Genomic DNA, 19258 nt, shown 5'->3' on the forward strand with positions numbered 1-19258 from the left:
CACATGACCGCTGCTGCCAATCACTGGCCTTGGCAGTCTTGTGTCATCTACCTCAGTGATTGGCTGCAGCAGTCACGTACCATAGAAGGGGTGTCCTGTGTTTTCTGAGCCCTCAAGGTGTTAATTCAGTCCTTCCCATACAATAGACCTGCAGGGAAGGCAGACGGGATACATTTACTTCTGGCTCGGATTTAATCACGGGTGAATCAGAAAGCAGAAGTTATGTTTTAATTGAAGATCTGTTCTGGGTTAATGATGTTTAATTATATCTGTTCTCCTGTGATTTAATCAGTGTGTGTTCTGCTTTCCCCCACCATCATCCAAGACCCATAATTAACATTTTCTATATCATTATTCAGTGGGAAAGGAAGCGCCGCCTTCAGCCCGTCTCATTCACTGCTGCCCTTACGACAGAAACAACAGAAGACCGCACAGTCCGAGGATGGCCCCAGTAAGTGCGCTCACCACAGTGTTATTCTGATCACTATTTTTAAGTTTGTCTGTATTTTGGGATTTCTGACTCTGAAACCATGAGCGCTTAAAGCCATTTTGAATTTCGACAGGCCTGACCCTTGGGCGTCGCACACCCCCTTACACATGAGATACTTGACTGAATGTGCCCATTTATTTTTTTTTTTTTATTATAGTAAATGAATACACTATGCTCCGATCGCTATTTCTATACAATGTACAGTTTGTCCGAATTTCCAAGTTCTCAAACCACTATCTGTTTTTAATGTTTAGGTGATAGAGATCGCTCGAATTCCTTGACGCGTTCTGATGTTCCACCCCGATCGTCTGTGATGGCTTGGGCAGAAAAGAAGCCAAGGTCACTATCTCTTCCAAGTTGTATTCAATGTATAAGATCTCCTCCTTTATTCTGTATTTTTTTTTCTTATCAATATAGAATTTTTATATTTTTAATGAAATGATTTCTGAGCACCGTACCCTTGTGGCTGATCTTGGGGGGGATCTGTAGGTTTCCTTTGAGCCTATGCGCTGCTCGTCTCTCCGTGGAGAGTCTACAGCACCTGTCACACCTCTCGTTCCAGATCACTGGTCTGTGCAATCCCTCATCGAGACCTGTCAGGGGCGGATGAGTTGGATTTGCTGCATTTGTGGGGTCATATTAATCTCTCCAAAAACCAATTTTGTTAATTTTATGCCATTTGGAGACTTAACAGTAATCTTGTCTATTGACATATCTACAAAAAAACCTGTTGATTATCGCGCTCTTCTCTTTCTGTGCAGGCCGCTTTCCCAGCCTCCATTTGCCCTCCATTGTGCTGACGATGTTGATGCCACCTCTGGCGATAGCATTAGTCTTGCCCGATCAATCAGTAAGGATAGCCTGGCGTCAAATATCATAAGTGCAACCCCCAAACACCACCCCACCAGCTCTTCTGCACACATCCCCTCAAGAAGCTTGCTGGGAAATGTAGATATAGAAGATGATGAAGAGGAGCTTGTCGCATTTATCAGAGCGAACGACACCTCAAGTCACGGAGACCTTGAACTGCAGAGTATTTCTTCTCGAGCCTCCAGTCATCCCGGCACCGCACGATCCCCGGGAAGGATATCTGGGGATGTAGACGGCAAGCCCGAGAGTTTCTTTTTAGAGCCTTTAATGCCTGCCGTTCTCAGGCCGGCAAAAGAAAAGCAAAGTGTCCACAAAAGAGAGGAGTATGGTGAGGTCAAGCCCAGAGGGTTTGTTTCTAGACGTCAGAACGAGGGGTCACAGTCTTTTCCACGAAAGAAAATAACCACTAATCACACCGGCCGGGATCTGAACAGAACGTTTACCCCGGTCAGTAGTTGTGACTTGCCCCCTGCTGATTCTTCTCGGGTGGATCCCCTGCCGCTGGAAAATGGCACATTTAGACCACTTGCGGCCAGCAGCGTCGATCCGTCAGAGCAGCTCAGCGGCGGGTTTTTCCTTCACGATTCTAAAGTAGAACCTGCAGAGGAGGAGAAACCCGCACATCTCCTGGTAGATAAGGAGCAAGATCCAGAAAGCACTTGGACAGTATTAAGAAATGACTCTGACTCTGACCATCTGGATCTGGAGGATTGTGAACAGGACCTGCCTCCTTCCCTCCCGGTGTGTAAATACATAGGGGAGGTAGAGTCTGCCAAATTGCAGGAGGATATGAAGGTCAAAGAGAATGACGATAAGGATGATGCCAGCGGGCGCTCCAGTCCGTGCCTAAGCACCATATCCCAGGTCAGCAGCGTCTCCATGGCTAGTGGGAGTATCCGAATGACTAGCTTTGCAGAGAGGAAGTTTCAGAGACTGAATAGCTACGAGACAAAATCCAGCACGAGCAGCTCGCAAAAGACCACCCCAGATGGTTCAGAATGCTGCCCTCCTCCGCTGACAACCTGGAAGCAACGGAGGGAGCAGAGCCCCACCAGGCAAAGCAAAGACCATGCCAACATCCTCGCTTCTGAACTTGTCCAGCTCCACATGCAGCTAGAGGAGAAGCGGCGGGCCATCGAGACCCAGAAGAAGAAAATGGAGTCGCTGTCCGCAAGGCAGCGCTTAAAACTCGGCAAAGCTGCCTTCTTGCACGTCGTTAAAAAAGGGAAACCTGACGGACCTCTGAAGCCGGAACATTTCCCCAAGGATTACACTAAGCAGAACCTGGAGGAGGCTGAGGCGGTCACCTCTAAGGCAGTGCAGCACCTCGAAAATAACGACGAAGGGTCCAAAGAATCTAAGGTTCAGGGAGCATTCGAGCTGAAGCCCAAGGAGGCCGATTTAGAAGGAGATGTGTGCAACGTAATTACCCCGGATGACGCCGACTCTGAGGTGGATGTGAGTGAGTGTAACCTCTCCATCGAAAAGCTAAATGAAACAATCAGCACGCTACAACAGGCCATAATGAAAATTTCCCAGCAGCAAGAGCTGCTCATGAAGGCCCCGGCCTCTGGACTACCGGATCATAAAAATGACACCCAAGACCATAAGTTAAAACCACCTGTTCAGTTCATGGAGCCCTTGTCCCCCACAGGAGCTGGGACCGGACCTCGCAAGAGATTCGGTCAGGGACGTAACTCCAGGTTCTCACGGACCACTGAGCATAAGACCACCAAGGAAAAAACGTCACGCCTGATAACTCCCACCCACAGCATAGAAACCTTACCCCACTTAAAGTCTGTCCCACCTCTGAAATCGCCTTGTGGCCCCTCTGATACTGCAGAGAACGGGGCAGAGCAAGTGAAAGCCCCCCAGGATAAATCTGCCGGTAGTTTCCGGCTGCACGAGGACAATATCCAGCGGACATTTATCCTGTCCACCTCCAAAGATGCTAATATTCTTTCAGAACAAGTGCACAGAGACTCTGTGAATGGCGGACGCACAGGGTCTTCAGAGACCTCAGACAAAGAAAACGTTCCTGTGGATGAGAGGCTGAAGAACAAAAGTAGCCTGATTGAGGTCGATCTCTCAGAACTGAACGATCCTGAGGAACAGATCGGAGCGGAGCAGTCCGAGACATCCACTGACGTCGTAAGCGAAGATCAGAAGTCTGGGGTCGGGTTTTTCTTTAAGGCAAGTAGCGGACATCCTTTATTATTTTGTCTTGATTCTTTGTATTTTCTTGCATGCTTTTCCATATTGTGAAGTGCAGGCTATTACATTACATAATACCTGTGACTAATTGCTTCCAGGACGAGCAGAAAGCGGAGGACGAGCTGGCAAAGAAGCGAGCGGCCTTTCTCTTGAAACAGCAGAAGAAAGCAGAAGAAGCTCGGCTCAGGAAGCATCAGCTAGAAGCTGAGGTCGAGTTAAAGAGAGATGAAGCTCGGTAAGTATCACAGCTTTGGAAAGTAATTTATGGCAAAAGGCCAAGAAATGATTGGAGAGAGCGGCACATCAGCTGCCAGTTTGGGTGGAGTTGGTACAAATGTCATGAGCCCAACTTCGGCTTCAAAATATTATGCATTAGCCGTTTACAAAATTGGAACTCTACAGAAGCCACAACTTTGACTTCACATCTTCATGATGTAAATTCTGCACCTACTTTTAGTTATAAGAAGAAGCAAGACTGATTTTTTTTTTACTATTATTATTTCCACTCCAGACGCAAAGCTGAGGAAGATCGTATACGTAAGGACGAAGAAAAAGCAAGAAGGGAGCTGATTAAACAGGAGTATCTGCGACGGAAGCAGCAGCAGATCTTAGAAGAGCAAGGAATCGGAAGGCCCAAACCCAAGCCGAAGACTAAGAAATCTCGGCCAAAGTCTGTCCACAGAGAGGAATCGCACAGTGACTCAGGAACCAAGTATTCATCGACGCGTAAGTTTTTCTTTTAAAGGTAAAAAGGTTTTGCTTTGTGAAATATTTTCCACTTTGATTTGCTGGGTTCTCTACCTGGATTTTGTACGACATCTGTGAATGTGGCTGAGGTTTTTAATGGTGGGATGGGGGCCATGTTGTCACGTAAGGTGTGGGTAAGACTAAGTGCAATACGAAGGGAAGAGGGGGAGAAAGCCCAAACACTAGGGAAAGGGGGAGTGGAGACCCCTAGGCAGATCTAATATCACCCTGCCTACCATACCATCCCTATATAGGTTCCACAACTATCACCGAACAGGACCCTAAGCCCTGGATGTCCCTCAAGCTTGGCCCTAGATAGGGAGGGGAAGGGGTGAGTACTGGTCAGGCCCCACTACAAACTAAAGACAGTAAGGTAGACAAACAAAGGGAATAACCTTAGCTTAAGCAGACACCAGAGGAGTAATGCCAACTGTCCTCCAAGGGCACCAGAGAAGAAGCTAGCCAATTGCTAGTGCTCCAGGCCTGCACAATGGTACATAGAAGTATCACTGGCGACTCCCTAGAGTAAACTGAGTGTTTTTAACTCCCAGGCAAGGGTGTGTCAATCAGCAGCAGGAGGGAGGTCGCCGATGGGTCCTAAAGGAAGAAGTATTAAGAAGGCGTCTGCAATGCCAAGCGCAGTGACCTTCTACAGCCAGATCCAGAGCGACTGTCTATTACACCTGACACACCCATGACACATTTACATGAAATATTGGCCATTTGTGAGCACACACAAATCTGGGTGGCAGCATTAAGTGTAACTAAAGGAAAGCCTTTTCTACTGGAGACTGCTGACATTTGCTCCCCTCCTTTACAATATCTGCTCTTCATGTGTTTGCCTGTACAGCGGATAACTTGAGCAGCGCACAATCTGGTTCTAGTCTGTCTTTGGCATCCGGTGCGACTACAGAGGCGGAAAGTGTCCATTCTGGTGGAACGCCTTCACACAGGTACACGCTTGATATTCTTTGCACTTGGTAAAGGCAGCAGTCCTATACTTTCACCATTTTAAAGTAACGTGATGTTTTCCTTCCGTGGCGGCAGGGCGAACTCTGTGGAAACGTTGTCTGTGGCGAGCAGGCACCAGAGCAGAACTGCGGAGAGGGATTGGGAGAATGCGTCCACCGCCTCTTCTGTGGCATCAGTGGCAGAATATTCAGGTTCATTAAGACTTGCACATTTCTCATCTGTCCGGTTGCAGCTGTAGTTATTGCAGACTATCATTTTCTGATGTATTATAAAAAAATATGCAAGGTGCAATAAATTCCCAATATTATAACCCTTGCATAATTACATTGGTGTTTGTAGGAGAAGGTACTTCCCACAGACCCCAAGCAGTGCCGACTCATACTTAGCATAATCAAATGAGGAAAGAGAGTTTTATCGGCATATAATTAATTTATATTTATTACTTCATTTAATAAATATAAAATTGTACATACAATTAATAGAAAAGTGGAAGTGCGTAGAAAATGGCAGCAACAGACCACTGACGTCATAAAGCCCCTACACACAGGTAAAGCTCATAAACTCAATTGGGAATGAAGAGAGTAAAGTATAGCCAGATCTGCACTCATATGGCAGTGGAACGGGTCAGTCCTGGAGTGAATGTATAGAGTAGCAGTGGTAAAAATAAGTAATCTTAGACCAGGACTAACACATTAACCATATATCATAAGTACATAGTGCAAGGAGCTATCTTTGGTGATTGTTAAAGTTCATTACTGAGCTTACCAGGTGATCAGTGGGACATCAGTGGAAAGGCAGATGCATTGGTGTACCCCGACGCGCTTTTCGCGACCACCAGGGGTTGCTTCCTCAGAGGGAATGAAGGGGAATAGAGGAGTGGGTCTTTTTAAACCCCATAGTGTCGGTCACGTGTGGCCTCACGTGACCGATCACATGGGGTGAGTCCGGGAGTGGCTTGATGCCAAATACGGCGCATGCCCCGTCGCACCCGCCCTAGCCGCGCCCCCAGGCCATCAGAGGCTAGTGTGAAAACCGCGGGCGTGCGACATGAATTGTGCCTGAGCGTCCGTGCGAGCCCCAGCCCCACAGAGAAAGCCGGACGCGCGCACCAGTAGCAGAGGCAGCGGCGCACTGCATCACGATATGCCAACTTACCCGATAAGTGGAACAGTAGTGTCAACATATTAAGGGTGCATATCCATTAGGTGAAGCATATAGACAGTGCATATGGGTGGAAAACATTATAGTATCATATACAATGTATAAAGAACTTTTCCAATCTTGTATTGATATTCCACGCCACAGCAGTCTCCCAGACAAATAGATTCTTGTTCAATATGTACAGACAAGAGGCACGTATAGATAATATAGTGGATATCCGATCCTCAATGCATAGCATTAAAACTAGGAAAAATACAGAAAACAAAAATAAGATCAAGGATAAGCACAAGACTATATCCAACAATATACGTTAAAACCAAAAAGAAAAGCACCAATGCAAGATAGAATTGCAGAGAGAAACTAAAAAGAGGGAGGGGGGGAGGGAGAGAAGAAGGGTCATAAAAGGATATAAGAATATAATACAGAGGCCCACAATATTAGATAGAAGACTAAAATACAATCACAAAAAAGAAGAAAATGATAGAGACTCATGCAAGCCTTTTGGTGACAAGGTGTCCATTGTCACGATCCACTTGGCCTCTATTTGGGCCAAAATTTTCTTCACGTTAGCCCCCCCGGGCGCCCATGTGGATGACATCAATCCCACAAATTTTCAGACCTCCAGGGTCACAATTATGGACTTCCCTAAAATGCCTAGGTATGGTTTTAAGCTCGGTCACATCGGTCACCGTCCTGGCCGCACCAATGTCCCGCACAGGCTCACGGACACGTACCCGGAGTTCTCGCGAGGTAAGCCCAATGTACATCAACGAGCAATCGCATGTTGCATAGTAGATCACATTGTTTGTATTACAAGAGATATGATGTCTGATGTTAAACTCTCTTTTACCATCCGAGGACGTGAACGTGGTGCAGTGTAGGACATTGGTGCAGGCATTACAGCGACCGCAGGGGAACATCCCCAGTGTAGGGCCATGGGAGCCAAAAGGGTTAACTCGAGCTGGTACATAGTGGCTCGAGACCAAAATGTCCTTTAAGTTGTTGGATCGTCTAGGGGTCATCAAAGGGTAGTCCCTAAGGATAGATCCCAGGGAGGTGTCAGTCGTCAAGATGTTCCAATGTTTGTTCATTATTTTTCTCATGTTCTCCCATTCATGATTGTAGGAAGATATGTACCATATCTTTCTCTGCCATCATCAAATTTACTTTGTTTGTTGGAGTACAGTAAATGGTTTCTTGGGGTACGTCTTGCTCGATCATAGCCCTGCTTTATGCATCGTTTGCTATAGCCCAGTGATTCAAATCTTTGTTTTAAATCGGTGGTATGTTGCTCAAATTTAGGGTCTGAAGAGCAGATCCGTCTCGCCCTCTGGAATTGCCCGACCGGGACGGCCCTAATAGTAGTAGGATGGTGTGCACTGGTAGCATGAATGAGGGAATTGACCGATGTTGGTTTTACTGTACATGTCCGTCTGTAGGTGCCCGGCGCTGTCCACCTCGAGACGGACATCCAGGAACTCAATTTTTTGTATATCAAATTTGTATGTTAGTCTAATTCCCCACAAATTAGCATTTAATTGTGCCATAAAACTCTCGAGCTGCTGCACCGTGCCACGCCAAATAAAATATCATCGATGTAGCGTAGCCAACAGAGCACATGGTCCACGGCCTGGGCGTCCCCGTTGCCAAAGATCTGTCTCTCCCATGTGCCCAGGAAGAGATTGGCGTACGAGGGCGCGCAGGCCGCCCCCATGGCCGTGCCCTGCCTCTGCAGATACACTACATCCTTAAACAAAAAATAATTATGCATAAGGACAAAGTGCAGCAGCTCAAGAATCGGTCCGCACAGAGGGCCGTCCAGGTCAGACGACCCAAGGAAGAGACGGACCGCGTCCAGACCAATTTCATGGTCAATGCAGGTATATAAAGTCTCGACGTCTGCCGTGACGAGCAAGTCCCCTTTATCCAGAAGGACGCCGTCGACCCGCGTTAGGATGTCCGTTGTGTCTCTTATATAAGAAGGTAATATCTCTACAATAGGTTTGAGATAAAAATCAATAAATTTACAGACAGGTTCACATAGTCCATTTATACCGGACGCCTGGGCAGGTCGACGGCGTCCTTGTGGATTTTGGGCAAAAGGTAGAAAGTTGACGTTTTTGGGAAGTGCACTGTGAGTGCTTCCACAGTTTTTTTTAAGTATAATATTCTCATCACAAGCTCGACCGAGGATAGCCTGGAGCGCGGAGGAATAGGAGGCGGTCGGGTTAAAATGAAGCCTGGAATAAGTATCTTTATCCCGTAGTTGTCGAAATGCCTCTTTTTCATACTTATTACATGGCCAGATCACGATATTTCCCCCCTTGTCTGCTGGTTTAATCACAATGTCGTCATATTTCTGTAGTTGTTTTAGTGCAATTCGTTGTTGTGCCGTCAAATTGTTAAACGATCTTTTAGTAGAAAGTTTTTTAAAATCTTCTGTAACGAGTTTGACAAAAATCTCGACGGCTGGACACAGGTACAAGGGGGGAAAGCGCGTTGATCTGGGGACCGCACATTGGGGAAACCCACTTGGATGTAAAGGAACTTGTTCCTGTAATAGTTCTTCCAGGTTCTCAACCGCATCCCGTTCCGCCGCGCTCAAGGTATCGGATAGATAATCTCTCTTAGAGTGGAGTTTGTGTAGAATGAGCTTGCGAGAAAATAAGTGAAGGTCCTTTAGGGCTGTGAAGAAATTAAAGCCATTAGTTGGAGAAAAGGTTAGGCCCATACTTAGGACCTTTAACTCATCAATGGAGAGAACATGAGAGGACAAATTGACAACTTGTAACCCGCCCTGGTTAGGACTCACCCGTTGTGAAGACGGACCCTTGTTTTTACTGGTCTGTCTTGTCTGAATTCTTTTTATAGGCTGTATAGATGCGCCATAGTTGTTCGGCTGCTGGGGCCCACCCTGTGTATCTTCAGTTTAGACAGCAGATGATGCCGAGGTGGACCTAGATCTAGATTGCGGTCCACTCCTGTAATAGGGACGTGACCGTCTTCCTGTGGCGCCCCACTTATACACTCTTTGTAACTGTTTGTCCAGTGTATCCCTCTGGAATTTCTTCGATTTTGTCAGTTGTATTTCATTAGCCCATTTTTGAGATAGGGCCTCAATATCCTCATTTATTTTTTTTATAGAGTCGGTAGACATCTCATTCTTGAGGGAAAGTTGTAGATTCTCAATTTGAGTTTTGATAGTAGAGAGTGCTACCTGGTTCATTTCAATAAGTAAATTCATGAACTCAGTCGAGCACACATTTGCGTGCTGTTCCCATCTAGATTTTATTGTGTCATCCTCTATATGAAAAGATGGAAATATCTGAACTCTCAGGCCATGGGGTTTGAGGCCTTTTTCGATGTACTTCTTTAAAAAGGCCACATTCCACCATAGCCGTGTCCTTTTTCTAATTAAATCCTTCATTTCATTAGTATGTTCAGATATGGTTCCCAAAGATATTCCACTGATGCTGCCGTCACTGCACATTTCATCTAATTGTGAGAGCCAGGTTCTTTCCCGGGCTCTAAAATCCATAATGGGTCTGAAAAAAGCTGTGAAACACACAGAAATTAGTACTTCCAATATTATAACCCTTGCATAATTACATTGGTGTTTGTAGGAGAAGGTACTTCCCACAGACCCCAAGCAGTGCCGACTCATACTTAGCATAATCAAATGAGGAAAGAGCGTTTTATCGGCATATAATTAATTTCTTTTTATTACATCATTTAATAAATATAAAATTGTACATACAATTAATAGAAAAGTGAAAGTGCATAGAAAATGGCAGCAACAGACCACTGACGTCATAAAGCCCCTACACACAGGTAAAGCTCATAAACTCAATTGGGAATGAAGAGAGTAAAGTATAGCCAGATCTGCACTCATATGGCAGTGGAACGGGTCAGTCCTGGAGTGAATGTATAGAGTAGCAGTGGTAAAAATAAGTAATCTTAGACCAGGACTAACACATTAACCATATATCATAAGTACATAGTGCAAGGAGCTATCTTTGGTGATTGTTAAAGTTCATTACTGAGCTTACCAGGTGATCAGTGGGACATCAGTGGAAAGGCAGATGCATTGGTGTACCCCGACGCGCGTTTCGCGACCACCAGGGGTCGCTTCCTCAGAGGGAATGAAGGGGAATAGAGGAGTGGGTCTTTTTAAACCTCATAGTGTCGGTCACGTGTGGCCTCACGTGACCGATCACATGGGGTGAGTCCGGGAGTGGCTTGATGCCAAATACGGCGCATGCCCCGCCCTGGCCGCGCCCCCAGGCCATCAGAGGCTAGTGCGCAACCGCGCAACATGAATTGTGCTTTAGCGTCCGTGCCAGCCCCAGCCCCATTGAGACAGCCGGACGCGCGCACCAGCAGCAGAGGCGGTGGCGCACACACACTGCATCACAATATGCCAACTTACCCGATAAGTGGAACAGTAGTCACAACATATTAAGGGTGCATATCCATTAGGTGAAGCATATAGACAGTGCATATGGGTGGAAAACATTATAGTATCATATACAATGTATAAAGAACTTTTCCAATCTTGTATTGATATTCCACGCCACAGCAGTCTCCCAGACAAATAGATTCTTGTTCAATATGTACAGACAAGAGGCACGTATAGATAATATAGTGGATATCCGATCCTCAATGCATAGCATTAAAACTAGGAAAAATACAGAAAACAAAAATAAGATCAAGGATAAGCACAAGACTATATCCAACAATATACGTTAAAACCAAAAAGAAAAGCACCAATGCAAGATAGAATTGCAGAGAGAAACTAAAAAGAGGGAGGGGGGGGGGGAGAGAAGAAGGGTCATAAAAGGATATAAGAATATAATCTGGCCATGTAATAAGTATGAAAAAGAGGCATTTCGACAACTACAGGATAAAGATACTTATTCCAGGCTTCATTTTAACCCGACCGCCTCCTATTCCTCCGCGCTCCAGGCTATCCTCGGTCGAGCTTGTGATGAGAATATTATACTTAAAAAAAACTGTGGAAGCACTCACAGTACGCTTCCCAAAAACGTCAACTTTCTACCTTTTGCCCAAAATCCACAAGGACGCCGTCGACCCGCCCGGGCGTCCGGTATAAATGGACTATGTGAACCTGTCTGTAAATTTATTGATTTTTATCTCAAACCTATTGTAGAGATATTACCTTCTTATATAAGAGACACAACGGACATCCTAACGCGGGTCGACGGCGTCCTTCTGAATAAAGGGGACTTACTCGTCATGGCAGACGTCGAGACTTTATATACCTGCATTGACCATGAAATTGGTCTGGACGCGGTCCGTCTCTTCCTCGGGTCGTCTGACCTGGACGGCCCTCTGTGCGGACCGATTCTTGAGCTGCTGCACTTTGTCCTTACGCATAATTATTTTTTGTTTAAGGATGTAGTGCATCTGCAGAGGCAGGGCACGGCCATGGGGGCGGCCTGGGCGCATGGGAGAGACAGATCTTTGGCGACCGGGGCGCCCAGGCCGTGGACCATGTGCTCTGTTGGCTACGCTACATCGATGATATTTTATTTGGCGTGGCACGGTGCAGCAGCTCGAGAGTTTTATGGCACAATTAGATGCTAATTTGTGGGGAATTAGACTAACATACAAATTTGATATACAAAAAATTGAGTTCCTGGATGTCCGTCTCGAGGTGGACAGCGCCGGGCACCTACAGACGGACATGTACAGGAAACCCACATCGGTCAATTCCCTCATTCATGCTACCAGTGCACACCATCCTACTACTATTAGGGCCGTCCCGGCCGGGCAATTCCTGAGGATCTGCTCTTCAGACCCTAAATTTGAGCAACATACCACCGATTTAAAACAAAGACTTGAATCACTGGGCTATAGCAAACGATGCATAAAGAAGGGCTATGATCGAGCAAAACGTACCCCAAGAAACCATTTACTGTACTCCAACAAACAAAGTAAATTTGATGATGGCAGAGAAAGATATGGTACATATCTTCCTACAATCATGAATGGGAGAACATGAGAAAAATAATGAACAAACATTGAAACATCTTGACGACTGACACCTCCCTGGGATCTATCCTTGGGGACTACCCTTTGATGACCCCTAGACGATCCAACAACTTAAAGGACATTTTGGTCTCGAGCCACTATGTACCAGCTCGAGTTAACCCTTTTGGCTCCCATGGCCCTACACTGGGGATGTTCCCCTGCGGTCGCTGTCATGCCTGCACCAATGTCCTACACTGCACCACGTTCACGTCCTCGGATGGTAAAAGAGAGTTTAACATCAGACATCCTATCTCTTGTAATACAAACAATGTGATCTACTATGCAACATGCGATTGCTCGTTGATGTACATTGGGCTTACCTCGCGAGAACTCCGGGTACGTGTCCGTGAGCCTGTGCGGGACATTGGTGCTGCCAGGACGGTGACTGATGTGACAGAGCTTAAGGCTGCGTGCACACAATGCGTTTTTCATGCGTTTATGCTGCGGAATTTCCGCAGCAGAAACGCATCAAAAACGCATGGTAATCCGCACCCCATGATCCCCAATGGCATTCCGCAATGTCAATGCACATGCTGCGGATTATTCCGCAGCGTTTCTGCAGCGCTCATAAATCCGCAGCATGTTCATTAATTTTGCGGAAGCGCCGCCATTGACTTGCATTGAGACGCATAGAATCCGTGTCTGTACATTTGTACAAGCGGCTTCTATGCGTCTCTATGTGCGGATGGTACCCAGTTCTGGAGGAGAGAAGACTCTCATCCAGACCTGGGTACCATTGTACCTGTAAAAAAAAGAATAAAATAACAAATAAAGTTTATATTCACCTTTCCGACGGCTCTCTCTGTATGCCGGCATCGCTGAAGGACCTTCATGTGACCGCAGGCCCTTCACCGCTGTGTCTCGCGATATGCCGGCAGCCGGGAACCAGGCAGGAACGAGCGCTGCAGCACACGCCGAGGCATCGGGGGTAAGTATAGCTTTATTTTTTTTATTTTTACGATCACACTGTATAAATCCATGCCGTTTGCATGGATTTATACAGTGTGACCTAGTTGTCAAGCACTTTCCAAGTGATGCTATCGCCTGGAAAGCGCTTGTCAATCTGCATGCGGAAACGCATGTGAATCTGCATGTATTTCGCAGGAAAAACGCATGTACAATCCGCATGCGTTTTTTCTGCCAGGGAGATGCAGAAATTTTCTGCTTCATTTCTGCATCGTGGGCACATAGCCTTAAACCATACCTAGGCATTTTAGGGAAGTCCATAATTGTGACCCTGGAGGTCTGAAAATTCGTGGGATTGACGTCATCCACATGGGCGCCCGGGGGGGCTAACGTGAAGAAAATTTTGGCCCAAATAGAGGCCAAGTGGATCGTGACATTGGACACCTTGCCACCAAAAGGCTTGCATGAGTCTCTATCATTTTCTTCTTTTTTGTGATTGTATTTTAGTCTTCTATCTAATATTGTGGGCCTCTGTATTATATTCTTATATCCTTTTATGACCCTTCTTCTCTCCCTCCCCCCCTCCCTCTTTTTAGTTTCTCTCTGCAATTCTATCTTGCATTGGTGCTTTTCTTTTTGGTTTTAACGTATATTGTTGGATATAGTCTTGTGCTTATCCTTGATCTTATTTTTGTTTTCTGTATTTTTCCTAGTTTTAATGCTATGCATTGAGGATCGGATATCCACTATATTATCTATACGTGCCTCTTGTCTGTACATATTGAACAAGAATCTATTTGTCTGGGAGACTGCTGTGGCGTGGAATATCAATACAAGATTGGAAAAGTTCTTTATACATTGTATATGATACTATAATGTTTTCCACCCATATGCACTGTCTATATGCTTCACCCAATGGATATGCACCCTTAATATGTTGTGACTACTGTTCCACTTATCGGGTATGTTGGCATATTGTGATGCAGTGTGTGTGCGCCGCTGCCTCTGCTACTGGTGCACGCGTCCGGCTGTCTCTGTGGGGCTGGTTCTCGCGCGGACGCTCAGGCACAATTCATGTCGCGCACCCGCGGTTTGCGCACTAGCCTCTGACGGCCCGGGGGCGCAGCCAGGGCGGGTGCGACGGGGCATGCGCCGTATTTGGCATCAAGCCACTCCCGGACTCACCCCATGTTATGAAGGGGAATAGAGGAGTGGGTCTTTTTAAACCCCATAGTGTCGGTCACGTGTGGCCTCACGTGACTGACACTATGGCGTTTAAAAAGACCCACTCCTCTATTCCCCTTCATTCACTCTGCGGGAGCGTCCCCTGGTGGTCGCGAAACGCGCGTCGGGGTACTCCAATGCATCTGCCTTTCCACTGATGTCCCACTGATCACCTGGTAAGCTCAGTAATGAACTTTAACAATCACCAAAGATAGCTCCTTGCACTATGTACTTATGATATATGGTTAATGTGTTAGTCCTGGTCTAAGATTACTTATTTTTACCACTGCTACTCTATACATTCACTCCAGGACTGACCCGTTCCACTGCCATATGAGTGCAGATCTGGCTATACTTAAACTCAATTGGGAATGAAGAGCGTAATGAGCTTTACCTGTGTGTAGGGGCTTTATGACGTCAGTGGTCTGTTGCTGCCATTTTCTATTTATATTTATTAAATGATAAAAATAAATTAATTATATGCCGATAAAACTCTTTCCTCATTTGATTAAGGTGCAATAAATTGCTTAACCCCCTTTTTTTTTTTGCCTTTTCTCTTCTTTGCACGCTTACTTGCCTCCTTCCTAACACTTGCCCCTTTTTCACACTTGATTGCTTGCTCTTGCATTTCGCACTAATTTTTGCCAATAGTCATATGATGCTTTATATATGTTGAATGATGTTAAATCCGTCTAATCATTGGCTCTAACCCGGCACATTAGTATATGAAAAATGTTGACCTTGTTTTCTGCGTTCTGAAATTCTAACGTTAATGTTGACAACTATATATTAATGCAATTATTATTTTATTTCTTTAAGGTCCAAAACTTTATAAAGAGCCCAGCAGCAAGTCAAATAAACCCATAATCCACAATGCTATATCCCACTGCTGCCTCGCTGGGAAGGTGAACGAATCCCAGAAGAACTCAACCTTGGATGTAAGTGCAGAATTTCCCAGGTCTGTTTTGTACGGCCACATCTACCCTGTAAGGAGTCCTTCAGGATTTAGCAGATCCCTCGGCTTTACCCTGATGGGATCTGCTGACATTCTGTAGTGAATGCAAGTTCTGAAATACCCAAATGGAAAAGTCCACACAAAATCACAAGGGAGCTGCAGATAATATTACTGCTACTGATTCTGCATGGATTAGGCGCAGAGCGTTCTTGGCATACGTGCAAGAGGTATACGGCAATATTGGCCGCAGTCTGGGACCTGTAACGTAGTCTTAGATCTAGCTAGGTACAACAAAAAAATCTGCTCTAATTTTTTATTATATTTTGTTTTGTTTCGTCAAATTCAGGAACTAGAAAAGTGCGATTCCAACCACTACATCATCCTGTTCCGTGACGCCGGCTGTCAGTTTCGAGCACTTTATTCTTACTACCCAGACTCTGAGGAAATCTGTAAGCTGACGGGAACGGGCCCCAAAACCATCACCAAGAAAATGATTGACAAACTTTACAAATACAGCTCGGACAGAAAACAGTTTACTGTGATCCCCGCCAAAACCATGTCTGTCAGCGTCGACGCACTGACTATCCATAACCACTTGTGGCAAGCCAAGCGACCCGCGTTGCCAAAGAAGAACGTGCTGTACAAGTGACCCCGGAGCGACGGCACTAGTTATAGAGGAACATGTTTACGCCTTTTCCTGCAGTGGATATGAACAGTGCAGCACTTTGAATGTTTTCTTTTCTTCTGTTTTTCCTCAGTTTTATTCCTTTTTTCCAAAAGGGAAGTTTTAATATGCGTTTTACACAGACAATGAGAATTCTATATATTTTTTTTTTTTATTTTATTTTGCTGCAGGTCCCAGTTTCTCCACACCACAACCATTGAATCACAAGACGTGCTCATTACTTTTTTTTTTTTTCTCTCTCATTTACACCATTTCTCCGTGGACATCGTCTGCCATGAAAAAAAAATCAAACTGACTCCTTCGGCGCAAGGAACTCAATGCATGATGCTATGGTTGGTTGGTTTGTTTTTCTTTTCTTTTTACCAAGTGGATTTCCATTTACTTGAAGTGCTCCCAAACTGATAAACTATGAAAACGGGGAGGCACCTGAAAATAATAATAATAATAATTTCCAGCAGTTGTAGGGGGAGGAAAAAAAATCAAAAATAAAATATTGGATGGAAGGAAATGTAACATCTTGGAAATGTAATTGTAATTACTGCTGGTTTGTTTGTTTTTTTTCTTTGTGCTGCTGATATTTGGGAAATGTTTTTTTTCTAAGCTGATGTTTAGGAATTATACACACTAATATGGCTGTCCTGCAATCCACAGCGGATGTAATCATTACACACCCCAAATACGAATTTGGATGTATTTTTTTTTTATTTATTTTTTTTTTAACCCCCCTCCCACCCACCCCAGTGGTATTAAAATATTCGCTCCAAGTGATATATCCCGCAAAGTGTGTTGGTATAGACGTAGATCAGTCCCACCATGCTCACGGTACTCGTGTCTGTATAGAATATATTGGTGCACTTATAAAATAGGAAAAAAAAAGAAATCAGAATATTCTTTTTTTTTTTTTTTTTAATTTTGTTTATGATGTTACCATTGCTGTGTTCTAGAAGATGAAGCACACTATAAAAAGCCAAGCGTGTGCAGTGATGCGTCATTTTTTTTTTTATTATTATTTGGAGTGATTTTTTTTTTTCGGAAGACTTTTTTTTTTTTTTTTTTGCTCATTTAAAATCCAATAAAAAATCCACTTCTCATGGAGTTAATGCTTTCAAATCAAAAACTGCTGTTTTCTTTTTTTTTTTTTTTTATAAAGGACGTCTCGGACTTGGATGGAAATCGCGCTCTTCGTGGTTTTATGACTTCATTCACTTTGGAAGCTTTTTTTTTTTCCTGTACCGTATCACGATGTGAGATGCGCCATTGTCATTTTAATTAAAACATGAAGCCGAAAATATTTAAATCTATTTTTTGAGAGTATTATATATTTTTTTTCTTTCTTTTTTTTTTTTTTTTTTTGTTTGCACTTGTCTGAAGTATTACTTGAATTACTTTGGTACAAAATGAAGACGCTCGCGTACTTAAACTAAAAAAATGGCGTCGTGGATGCGGAGATACAGATCCAAGTATGGATTTGTAAAACCCGCGGGGGTGATGGCGAGACATTTACTTTGATATTTAAATGGTGATTTTATTGTAGGGAGGGTGGGGGGAGAACAGGTCGGCTCAGCAGATGTCGCCACGTTAAATGCCCCCCGTTTCCGGTAATGCCCTTCTTCCATGTTACTCCAGACTGCTGCAGTTCTGTATATATTTGTTGTCGATGTTTCTGTATATAACCGAAAGCTTTATAAGTCTACAGTGCATAAAGAGGATTTGTTATCATGCTCCCCACACCCCCTGCCTGTGATCCGTACCCCCCCACCTTCACCATGGTTATTTAACTCCTATTTATTTTATGAAAGCACTGAAATTAAATAAAATAAAATACTGTACCTCTTCCATTTCTTTTTTTTTTTTTTTTTTTCATGTGTACGTCTAGTCTGTCATTTTGTTTCATGACATTTTCATTATTTTTTTTTTTTATTACATATATTGTTATATTTTGTGCTAATTATCATTCCCATGTTTTCTTTCTTGTTAAAGCGTATATAGACCTTCTATTGAGCCCATTTACTTGCTCTGTGCAGGCGCCCATGTAGCGGTCTCAGGACCTAGACCCTCGCCCATCTGGTGCACATGTAAGTTGGGGAGAAAATATTAAAAAAATAGTTTTGCTTTAATAATGCTTGGATGCAAACAGAGTTTCCAAGTTTAGGAAGTACTTTCCAACATCCGACTTGTGTACGATCCCTAGTTACAGTGGGCAAAGAATGGATAGGTCTAATTTTTATCGTACGTACGCTTCACCTGTGTGAGACAGAATCTAAAAAAAATCCAGAAAATCACATTGTATGATTTTTGCATAATTTGCATTTTATTGCATGAAATAAATAAGTATTTGATGTAGTAGAAAAACAGAACTTAATATTTGCTACAGAAACTTTTGTTTGCAATTAGAGGTCAGACGTTTCCTGTACTTGACCAGGTTTGCACACACTGCAGCAGGGATTTTGTCCCACTCCTCAATACATATCTTCTCCAGATCTTTCAGGTTTCGGGGCTGTCATTGGGCAACATTGAGTTTCAGCTCCCTCCAAAGATTTTCTATTGGGTTCAGGTCTGGAGACTGGCTAGGTCACTCCAGGACCTTGAAATGCTTCTTACAGAGCCACTCCTTAATTGCCCTGGCTGTGTGTTTCGGGTTATTGTAATGGTGGAAGACCCAGTCACAACCCATCTTCAATGCTCTTACTGAGGGAAAGATGTTGTTAGCCAAAATCTCGGGATACATGACCTCATCCATCCTCCCTTCAATATGGTGCAGGCGTCCTCTCTCTTTTGCAAAAATGCACCCCAAAGTATGATGTTTTCCCCACCATGCTTCCTGGTTGGAAGGTGTTCTTGGGGTTGTACTCATCCTTCTTCTTCCAAACACGGCGAGTGGAGTTGATATCAAAAAGTTCTAATTTGGTCTCATCTGACCACATGACCTTCTCCCATGCCTCCTCTGGATCATCCAAATGGTCATTGGCGAACTTCAAAC

The 19258-nt window shown here is 44.4% G+C and overlaps 1 protein-coding gene across 3 annotated transcripts in view; it reads left to right on the forward strand.

Moving 5' to 3' along the window:
- The window catches only part of CAMSAP1 (calmodulin regulated spectrin associated protein 1), a 67982-nt gene extending 51467 nt beyond the window's left edge, over positions 1–16515 (forward strand). For all 3 annotated transcript variants that reach the window (XM_073640225.1, XM_073640224.1, XM_073640226.1), the window contains 9 exons: positions 360–451; positions 745–829; positions 1252–3553; positions 3673–3809; positions 4086–4300; positions 5172–5274; positions 5369–5484; positions 15458–15576; positions 15940–16515. In XM_073640225.1, coding sequence (XP_073496326.1) covers positions 360–451; positions 745–829; positions 1252–3553; positions 3673–3809; positions 4086–4300; positions 5172–5274; positions 5369–5484; positions 15458–15576; positions 15940–16242 — 3472 coding nt within the window. In that variant the 3' untranslated portion in view covers positions 16243–16515. The remainder of the gene's footprint in view (positions 1–359; positions 452–744; positions 830–1251; positions 3554–3672; positions 3810–4085; positions 4301–5171; positions 5275–5368; positions 5485–15457; positions 15577–15939) is intronic.
- The last annotated feature ends 2743 nt before the right edge of the window (positions 16516–19258 follow it).

This window comes from Phyllobates terribilis, unplaced genomic scaffold (genome assembly GCF_046119375.1).
Source record: "Phyllobates terribilis strain yellow unplaced genomic scaffold, ASM4611937v1 Scaffold_7__3_contigs__length_470593459, whole genome shotgun sequence".
Taxonomy (NCBI): domain Eukaryota; kingdom Metazoa; phylum Chordata; class Amphibia; order Anura; family Dendrobatidae; genus Phyllobates; species Phyllobates terribilis.